Raw genomic sequence first — 11,265 nt, forward strand, 5'->3', positions numbered from 1 at the left:
TCCAACATGTCTGATATGAACATTGACATAAACCCTCTACATACTTGAGTTTATCCAGTCTGCAGTGTGGATCCTCCAGTCCAGCAGAGAGCAGTCTGACTCCTGAGTCTCCTGGGTGATTGTAGCTCAGGTCCAGCTCTCTCAGGTGTGAGGGGTTTGACTTCAGAGCTGAGACCAGAGAAGCACAGCCTTCCTCTGTGACTAGACAGCCTGACAGCCTGCAAAGAGTCAAATCATATTAAAACCACACTGCTATTCTTTGGTGGTCAAAATAGTGGCAGTATATTTTTTCAAAATGTTCAGATACATCAGTGTCCTGAAGCCTGCCATATCTATTCATATATTAATGTATCATTATTAGAAATGACAAATTATCAAAAGTATTGCTTGTAGATAGAAAAATGCATATTACAAATATTTGAGTAGACTGACCAGAGCAGTTTAAAAAGCAGTATCAGTCAAAAGACAGACAGTGAGGTATGAGATTTAGATTGTATTGAGTATACAGTCCACACCATATCTATTTTGACAGTGAAGCTAACTTTTTAAATGTGGCTCTATACTCCAGCATTTTGGATTTGAGATCAAATGTTTCATATGAGGTGACAGTATATAATGTCACCTTTTATTTGAGGGTATTTGAATACATATCTGTTTCACCGTTTAGAAATGAATCATTTTATGTATCTATTCCCCCTATTTGAAGAAGTCATAAGTATTCTGACCATTTCACCTACAGTGTATTAAAGTAGTCAAAAGTTGAGTATTTGGTCCCAAACTCGTTGGTTGCATTTGCAGTTTGTTTTGGTTGTGTTTTGGGTTATGTTTTGTCCAATAGTAACTGAATGGTGGATGATAACTGGATTAATCTTCTGTCTAAGTGAGTAATTAACATGTTTCTAAACACTACTAAATGAATCCTGATGATGCCATGATTAAGATTAATCATGAATGAATCATGAATAATAATGAGTGAGAAAGTTACAGAGGCTACAACAAAACATGCTAACCTCTCACCATTAACAATAACAGAGGGGGTATGCATTCACGATTCATTCATGATTATTCATAATCATAGTAGCATCCACATGAATGTAGAAGTGTTCAGAAACATCTTCTATTCTTACTGACAATACAAGTGAAGTGACTCCAAAATGACAGGACATTATTCACCATTCAATTTCTATTGGGAAAAACATCATCCAAAACACAACCAAAACAAACTGCAAATGCATTCAACAAGTTTGTAGGATCACAAGCTTGATGTAATCACTGTGGGTAAGGCATATGAGACCAAATACTAAACTTAAGACTACTTCAATACAATATCAGTGAATATGTCCAAATTATTACGACTTTTTCAAATGGGAGAACTAGATACATAAAGTGCTTTCATTTCTAAACAGTAACACAGATATGTATTAAAAACCTAAAATATAAGGTGACATTCTGTACTGTTGCCTAATATGAAACATTCTAACTCAAATCCAAAATGCTGGATTATAGCGCCAAATTTAAAACTGTAAGCTTCACTGTCCAAACACATATGGTGTGGACTATGTGTGCCTGGTAAACACATGTGGATCTGTTGAACAGTTATCACTTGTTGACCAACTACAGGAATACTGACCTCAGAGTCTCCAGTTTACAGTGGGGATTCCCCAGTCCAGCAGAGAGCAGCTTCAGTCCTGAATCCTTCAGGTCATTGCTACTCAGATCCAGCTCTCTCAGGTGTGAGGGGTTTGACTTCAGAGCGGAGACCAGAGAAGCACAGCCTTCCTCTGTGACTAGACAGCCTGACAGCCTGTAAAGAGTAAAATCATATTAAAACCACACTGCTATTCTTTGGTGGTGAAGATAGTGGCAGTATATTTTTTCAACATTTTCAGAAACATCAGCGTCCTGAAACCTGCCATATATATTTCTAAAGTGATGTATCATTATTAGAAATGACAAATAATCAAAGTACTGCTTGTAGATAGAAAAATGCATATTACAAATATTTGAGTAGACTGACCAGAGCAGTTTAAAAAGCAGTATCAGTCAAAAGACAGACAGTGAGGTATCAGATTTAGATTGTATTGAATATACAGTCCACACCATACCTATTTTGACAGTGAAGATAACATTTTAAATGTGGCTCTATACTCCAGCATTTTGGATTTGAGATCAAATGTTTCATATGAGGTGACAGTATATAATGTCACCTTTTATTTTAGGGTATTTAAATACATATCTGTTTCACAGTTTAGAAATGAAAGCACTTTATGTATCTAGTCCCCCCATTTGACGAGGTCAAACATATTCTGACCAATTCACTTATAATGCATTAAAGTAGTCAAAAGTTTAGTATTTGGTTGTAAACTCGTTGGTTGCATTTGCAGTTTGTTTTGGTTGTGTTTTGGGTTATGTTTTGCCCAATAGTAACTGAATGGTGGATGATGACTGTAGTAATCTTCTGTCAAAGTGAGTAGATAACATGTTTCTAAACACTACTAAATTAATCCTGATGATGCCTTGATTAAGAAAAATCATGAATGAATCATTAATATTAATGAATGAGAAAGTTATAGAGGCTACAACAAAACATGCTAAACTCTCACTATTAACATCAAATAAAAGGTGACATTCTGTACTGTTGCCTAATATGAAACATTATATCTCAAATCCAGATTGCTGGAGCATAGCACCAAATGTAAAACTGTAAGCTTCACTGTCCAAACACATATGGTGTGGACTATGTGTGCCTGGTAAACACATGTGGATCTGGTGAACAGTTGTCACTTGTTGACCAACTACAGGAATACTGACCTCAGAGTCTCCAGTTTACAGTGGGGATTCCCCAGTCCAGCAGAGAGCAGCTTCACTCCTGAATCCTTCAGGTCATTGTTACTCAGATCCAGCTCTCTCAGGTGTGAGGGGTTTGACTTCAGAGCTGAGACCAGAGAAGCACAGCCTTCCTCTGTGACACCACAGCCTGACAGCCTGACAAAGAGATCATCCTGATATCACAAACTGTTATTTTAACACAAGTAGTGTAGAAGGACAATGACAGATGCATTTGGTTTATTCTCTTAAACAACATATAGATTCATCTTCCGTCTCCTAGAATTGTATGGTCATATTGTTATACTAATGTGAACATCAATGCATTGTTCAATATGTTTTTCAATAATACATATATTTCTCTAAACTGAATATTTCTTCCTGATGATTAGAACTTAAATGTCATTTTATGTACTCACAGAGCAGCTCTGGAGGCTTTGACCACTGGCAGCAGCCTCAGAAGACCTTCCTCTGATCTGGAGTATTTCTTCAGGTCAAACACATCCAGCTCCTTTTCTGAAGTCAGCAACACAAAGACCAGAGCTGACCACTGTGCAGGTGACAGTTCGGCTTCTGAGAGACTTCCTGATCTCAGGTATCTTTGGATCTCCTCCACTAGAGAATGGTCATTCAGTTCATTCAGACAGTGGAACAGATTGATGTACCTCTCTGGAGAGGGATTCTTCCTGATCTTCTCCTTGATGTACTTGACTGTTTCTTCATGGCTCTGTGAGCTGCTTCTTGTCTTTGTCAGTAGACCTCGTAAGTGCTTCTGATTGGACTCCAGTGAGAGGCCCAGAAGGAAGCGGAGGAACAGTTCCAGGTTTCCTGTCTCACTTTGTAAGGCTTTATCCACAGCACTCTTGTAGACAGTAACTTCAGGCTTGTTTCTGAACAGCGCAAAAAAGTTGCTGGCCGTTGATTGAGATTCATCCATTAGATTCTCATTGTTGTTGTTGAAAGAGAGGAACACATATACAGCAGCCAGAAACTCCTGAATGCTCAGATGCACGAAGCAGTACACCTTGTCCTGGTACAGCCCACATTCCTCTTTAAAGAGCTGTGTGCACAATCCTGAGTACACTGAGGCTTCATTGACATCAATGCCAGCCTCTTTCAGGTCTTCTTCATAGAAAATCAGATTGCCATTCAGAAGCTGTTGAAAAGCCAGTTTTCCCAGTGACAGAATGCTCTCTTTATTCCAGTGTGGAACTGTCTCTTCTTTCCCAAGATACTTTTCATTCTTCTGTTTGGTATGAAATTCCACAAGGTGTGAGTACATCTCAGTCAGAGTCTTGGGCATCTCTTCTCTCTTGTCTGTACTCAACATGTGTTCAAGGACTGTTGCAGAAATCCAACAGAAGACTGGAATGTGGCACATGATGTGGAGGCTCCTTGATGTCTTCATGTGTGAGATGATTCTGCTGGCCAGGTCCTCATCACTGAATCTCTTCCTGAAGTACTCCTCCTTCTGTGGGTCATTGAACCCTCGTACCTCTGTCACCTGGTCAACACACCCTGAAGGGATCTTATTGGCTGCTGCAGGTCGGGTAGTTATCCAGAGGAGAGCAGAGGGAAGCAGATTTCCCTTGATGAGATTTGTCAGCAGAACATCCACTGAGGTTGACTCTGTGACGTCACAACAGATCTTGTTCTTCTGGAAGTCTAGGGGCAGTCGGCACTCATCCAGACCATCAAAGATGAACAGAACTTTGTACTTGTCGTAGTTGGAGATTCTTGATTCTGTGGTTTCCTTTGAGAAGTGATTGAGAAGTTCAATCAAAGTGTGTTTTTCCCTGTTCATCAAATTCAGCTCCCGAAAAGGGAATGAAAATACAAATTGGACATCCTGATTTGCTTTTCCTTCAGCCCAGTCCAGAATGAACTTCTGCACAGAGACAGTTTTTCCAATGCCAGCGACTCCCTTTGTCAGCACAGTTCTGATAGGTTTGTCTTGTCCAGTTAAGGGTTTGAAGATGTCTTTACATTTGATTGCAGTATCTGGTCTTGCTTGTTTCCTGGTTGTTGTCTCAATCTGTCTCAGCTCATGTTCATTATTGACCTCTCCTGTTCCACCCTCTGTGATGTAGAGCTCTGTGTAGATCTTAATGAGAAGTGTTGGGTTTCCTTGTTTAGCGATCCCCTCAAATACACATTGAAACTTCTTCTTTAGATTAGATTTGAGTTCATGTTGGCAAATCACAGCAAGTTCGTCTGAATGAAGAAGTAACACAGAGGATATTAATAATACGTCTGTTTTAATGCCTACAGTATTGTAGGACTGTTATAACGTTTTAAATTATAATAATTTCTTTGCTTAACTGACTGTATAAATGTTTAAATGTTTTCATAATGCATTACAGACTGGTGTGACTGATGATATTATTATTGGTATTATCTCTCTCTCTCTCTCTCTCTCTCTCTCTCTCTCTCTCAATTTTTTCAATTCAATTCAAGGGCCTATTGGCATGGGAAACGTGTGTTAACATTGCCAAAGCAAGTGAAGTAGATAGTAAACAAAAGTGAAATAAACAATAAATATTTACAGTAAACATTACACTCAGAAGTTTCAAAAGAATAAAGACATTTCAAATGTCTTATAATGTATATATACAGTGTTGTAACAATGTGCAAATAGTTAAAGTACAAAATGGGAAAAAAGTAAACATAAATTTGGGTTATATTTACAATGGTGTTTGTTCTTCACTGGTTGCCCTTTTCTTGTGGCAACAGGTCACAAATATTGCAGCTGTGATGGCACACTGTGGTTTTTCACCCAGTAGATAAGGGAGTTTATCAAAATTGGGTTTTTTTTCGAATTCTTTGTGGATCACTGTAATCTGAGGGAAATATGTGTCTCTAATATGGTCATACATTTGGCAGGAGGTCAGGAAGTGCAGCTCAGTTTCCACCTCATTTTGTGGGCAGTGTGCACATAGCCTGTCTTCTCTTGAGAGCCAGGTCTGCCTACGGCGGCCTTTCTCAATAGCAAGGCTATGCTCACTGAGTCTGTACATAGTCAAAGCTTTCCTTAAGTTTGGGTCAGTCACAGTGGTCAGGTATTCTGCCACTGTGTACTCTCTGTTTAGGGCCAAATAGCATTCTAGTTTGCTCTGTTTTTTTGTTTGTTCTTTCCAATGTGTCAAGTAATTCTCTTTTTGTTTTCTCATGATTTGGTTGGGTCAAATTGTGTTGTTGTTGTTGTTGTTGTCCTGGGGCTGTGTGGGGTCTGTTTGTGTTTGTAAACAGAGCCGCAGGACAAGCTTACTTAGGGGACTCTTCTCCAAGTTAATCTCTCTGTAGGTGATGGCTTTGTTATGGAAGGTTTGGGAATCGCTTCCTTTTAAGTGGTTATAGAATTTAACGGCTCTTTCTGGATTTTGATAATTAGCGGGTATTGGCCTTATTCTGCTCTGCATGCATTATTTGGTGTTTTACGTTGTACACAGAGGATGTTTTTGCAGAATTCTGCATGCAGTCTCAATTTGGTGTTTGTCCCATTTTGTGAATTCTTGGTTGGTGAGCGGACCCCAGACCTCAGAACCATAAAGGGCAATGGGTTCTATAACTGATTCAAGTATTTTTAACCAGATCCTAATCTCTCTCTCTCTCTCTCTCTCTCTCTCTCTCTCTCTCTCTCTCTCTCTCTCTCTCTCTCTCTCTCTCTCTCTCTCTCTCTCTCTCTCTCTCTCTCTCTCTCAATTAATCAACACAACACATCCCTGCTGCTACTTGATGAGGTCACTAGGTGTTGTGTTAAGGCTGCTACAATATCACTGAGTTACACAGCTACTTTAGCTACAGCTTTTAAATGTTTGTTATAGAACAGCATTCAACATGAGGCAGACGTACTTTTCTCCAGTGTGTCAGCAAGCTCCTTCTGGTTCATTTTCCTCAGGACGTGCAGTGTGATCTTCAGAGCCCCCTCTCTGGCACTGCTCTCCTGCTTCTCATCTTCAGCATCCACCACTTCCTTATCCTGCTTCTGACTCTCAAAGCATTCTGGGAGTTCTGGACTAAGAATCCTCTTGAACATCTTCAGCTCGTTCTTCACAAATGTCATAATATTCTCTTCAAGCAACTGCAATAAATCAAGTAAATAAATTAAGCAAGAGACTAAATGCTTTCTCATTAACACATGAATGAATGATTGACAGATCAATTTTACTTGAGGTAAACAAAAACAAATGTACATAACAGGACCACATACACTGAATATGGAGGCCAGGTCTGTTTGATGACTCTGGGAAGACTGACCACTGAGAATCTCTGACTCTGATCTCTCCTGTTGGTTTCTGTGGACAAAACATGAGATTACATTTCCTCATCCAGGGAGTAAACACACACACACACATAGGGAGGGAATGTTGTGTTAGTTTAATATTGTTTCAGGACTATGAAAATGGAAAAAAGTATTAGCCTATGGATTATGAAAACAACCAAAAGAAATGGGAAAATGAGAGAGGAGAAATGACTAGAGACAGTGTTGTTTAACTCACTGACCATGACCCATGAGTTCTTCTTACCTTTGTTCACTAGAAAAGTCTCCCTCTCTGAAGAATATAGGTAGATCCATAGACTTGTCACTCTTCATGGACACACAGCTGGGTACAGGGGAGGCTGGTCTCTCCTGCTTGATTGGACTTCAACACAACAGAGACAAACATTACATCTCTCATCTACTCTGAGCTCAGATGGGGAAACAAGAGTTTCATTCCAAAATGCTATATATCCATTTTCAGAAATGTTGGTCAATTAGCTTTTATTGTTTAAATAAATTATTAAACCACTACTAGGCTTTATAAAGGTGTCTAAAGTGGGTAATTTCCACTTACAAATGTCAGACTTGATTTTCCCTGATTAAAAATGTATGAACCCCTACAGAAAATATCCCTTAATTTTAATCCACCTAAAAATACACATTTACTATTGCTCCAGGATTATGTTCCTGCTGTGAGAAACTGGGTCAAATTAAGATATGGCATCTGTAAATGCATCCATCTTAAGGTAGCTAGGTGAGACAACCACGTACCACAGTCAAATATACAGGATACGAACATTACATTCCAGCTAAACAATAGTTTAAAATCACATCTAACATAGTTACATTGAAGGTACATTTTAGTCATTTAGCAGACAGTTAGTGAGTGCATATATTTTTCATACTGGCCCCCCGTGGGAATCGAACCCACAACCCTGGAGTTGCAAGCGCCATGCTCTACCAACTGAGCTACAGAAGGAGTAATCATTTCTGATGAAAAAAACACAAATGTGATTTTCTTTTCTCCTATATAGCGTTTTGGAATATACATTCTTAAACAATATTGTCAGCTCACCTCTTAGCTTTGGTGTCATGTTCCCCAGAGAGACTCATTTTAGACCACTGACCCCTAAACAGAGATCCAACATGTTGGTTGTGGTTAACACAGTGACAACTAATTATTGAACGTCAATTGTTCTCTTTTATTCATGATCTCTCAGAAACAAAACATTAACTAACAGACACATCCAAACAGTCAGGTTATTTAATGCAATTACTTTTTCTAGCCCAATGACTACTCAAAATCCACCCACAAGGCCTGAAAACTAGGCCAAAACATAGCCCCAGATAGGCCTACATCTTATTTCAGACAGCCTCCAGTAGCCTGGGCAAGATGTAGGCAAGATGTAAGCTGAATGATTTAGCAGCTTGCTTAGTTCAAGTAGACAGACTAATTTATTTGACATGAACAGCAAGACGATGTTGAGGTAGGAAGTGCTTCTGTTGCCCAGTAGCCTGCTGGAATAGGCTACTGAGGATGGGGTCGTAATTTCAATCAATGAATCAAATATTAATAATATGGATATGAACTGAATAGGCCTATGCTTGTCAACAACAGCCAGGTTCTTTTTTTTTTACCTGTATCTCTCTCTCTCTCTCTCGCTCTCTCTCTCTCAACTATGAAAAGGCAACTGACATTTACTCCTGAGATGCTGACCTGTTGCAACCTCTATAACCACAGTGATTATTATTTGACCCTGCTGGTCATCTATGAACGTTTCAACATCTTGAAGAACGATCTGGCCTTAATGGCCATGTACTGTTATTATCTCCACCTGGCAGAGCCAGAAGAGGACTGGCCACCCCTCAGAGCCTGGTTCCTCTCTAGGTTTCTTCCTAGGTTCCTGCCTTTCTAGGGAGTTTTTCCTAGCCACAGTGCTTCAACATCTGAACATGCGCTGTTCAGCACGAGACAACCGTTAGAGCCAATGAAGTGTTTCTGCCAATGACATTCAAATCGAATATTATTTCTCACATGCGCTAAATACAACAGCTGTACACTTTACCGTGAAAAAATTACTAACAAGCCCTTTCTCAACAATGCAGTTAAAAAGCAAGAAAAAGTTGCTCAATAAAAAAAGAAAATAGTAACACAATGAAATAATAATAATGAGGCTATAAGGAGTACCAGTACTGAGTCAATGTGCAGTGGTACCAGGTAGTTGAGGTAATAACTAGACTATATACAAGGAGAACCAGTACTGAGTCAATGTGCAGTGGTACCAGGTAGTTGAGGTGATAACTAGACTATATACAAGGAGTACCAGTACTGAGTCAATGTGCAGGGGTACCAGGTAGTTGAGGTAATATGTACATGTAGGTAGGGGTAAAAGTGACTAGGCAATCATGATAGAGATTACATCTCCTCATCCAGGGAGTGCACACACACACAAACACACACACACACACACACACACACACACACACACAGGGAATGTTGTGTTTGTTTGATAATGTTTCAGGACTATGAAAATGGAAAAAATGATTAGCCTATGGATTATGAAAACAACAAAAATAAATGGGAAAATGGGAGAGGAGAAATGACTAGAGACAGTGTTGTTTAACTCACTGACCATGACCCATGAGTTCTTCTTACCTTTGTTCACTAGAAAGGTCTCCCTCTCTGAAGAATATAGGTAGATCCATAGACTTGTCACTCTTCATGGACACACAGCTGGGTACAGGGGAGGCTGGTCTCTCCTGCTTGATTAGGCTTCAACACAACAGAGACAAACATTACGTCTCTCATCTACTCTGAGCTCAGATGGGGAAACAAGAGTTTCATTCAAAAACGCTATATATCCATTTTCAGAAATGTTGGTAAATTAGCTTTTAATGTTTAAAGAAATTATTAAACCACTACAAGGCTTTATAAAGGCGTCTAAAGTGGGTAAATTCCACTTTAAAATGTCAGACTTGATTTTCCCTGATGAAAAATGTATGAACCCCTGCAGAAAATATCCCTTAATTATAATCCACCTAAAAATGCACATTTGCTATTGCTGCAGGATTATTTTCCTGCTGTGAGAAACTGGGTCAAATTAAGATATGGCATCTGTAAATGCATCCATCTTAAGGTAGCTAGGTGAGACAACCACGTATCACAGTCAAATATACAGGATACGAACATTACATTCCAGCTAAACAATGGTTTTAAATCACATCTCAAATCTACAATAGTTATATTGAAGGTACCCATTAGTAATCATTTCTGATGAAAAAACACAAAAGTGATTTTTTTCTTCTCCTATATAGCGTTTTGGAATATAAATTCTTAAACAATATTGTCAGCTCACCTATTGTCTTTGGTGTCATGTTCCCCAGAGAGACTCATTTTAGAGGCAGGGCCCCCCTCCTCTCTCTCCCCAGAGAGACTCATTTTAGAGAACTGACCCCTAAACAGAGATGCAGCATGTTGGTTGTGGTGAACACAGTGACAACTAATTCTAGAATGTCAATTGTTCTCTTTTATTCATTATCTCTCAGAAATAAAACATTAACTAACAGACACATCCAAACAGAAGTGATTTAATGCAATTACTTTTTCTAGCCCAATGACTACTCAAAACCCACCAACAAGGCCTGAAGACTAGGCCAAAACATAACCCCTGATAGGCCTACATCTTATTTCAGATAGCCTCCAGTAGCCTGGGCAACATGTAGGCAAGATGTAAGCTGAATGATTTAGCAGCTTGCTTAGTTGAAATTGACAGATTCATTTATTTAACATGAATAGCAAGACGATGTTGAGATAGGAAGTGCTTCTGTTGCCCAGTAGCCTGCTGGAATAGGCTACTGAGGATGGGGTCGTAATTTCAATCTGTATTAAATATTAATAATATGGATATGAACTGAATAGGTCCATGCTTGTCAGCAACAGCCAGGTTATTTTTTTACCTGTAGCCTAATCTGGCTGACTGTTACCTTCAATCTAATGCATTCTAACATCTGATCAGCAATTGCAATAGAACTGTGAACATGGTGACACTTTAACTTCCAATTAAATTAACTAAACACGGCCATTATTAATTACATAATAACACAAGGCTACAACAACAATAAACTGAAGTTAAAGGCTATTTATTACATCTGTTTGCCAGCTCCAGGTTGGCTACACA

The 11,265-nt window shown here is 39.1% G+C and overlaps 1 protein-coding gene across 1 annotated transcript in view; it reads right to left on the minus strand.

Annotated features, from left to right (window-relative positions):
* LOC311116791 (NACHT, LRR and PYD domains-containing protein 3-like) overlaps positions 1 to 5,495 on the minus strand; it is a gene marked incomplete at its 5' end in the record, with an annotated part of 7,476 nt that extends 1,981 nt beyond the window's left edge. The window contains 5 exons of the mRNA XM_084191828.1: positions 45 to 218; positions 1,631 to 1,804; positions 2,812 to 2,985; positions 3,246 to 5,040; positions 5,474 to 5,495. Coding sequence (XP_084047954.1) covers positions 45 to 218; positions 1,631 to 1,804; positions 2,812 to 2,985; positions 3,246 to 5,040; positions 5,474 to 5,495 — 2,339 coding nt within the window. The remainder of the gene's footprint in view (positions 1 to 44; positions 219 to 1,630; positions 1,805 to 2,811; positions 2,986 to 3,245; positions 5,041 to 5,473) is intronic.
* Between the last annotated feature and the right edge of the window lie 5,770 nt (positions 5,496 to 11,265).

The sequence above is a fragment of the Coregonus lavaretus genome (assembly GCF_964263955.1).
Source record: "Coregonus lavaretus genome assembly, contig: HAP1_SCAFFOLD_3805, whole genome shotgun sequence".
In the NCBI taxonomy this organism is placed as follows: domain Eukaryota; kingdom Metazoa; phylum Chordata; class Actinopteri; order Salmoniformes; family Salmonidae; genus Coregonus; species Coregonus lavaretus.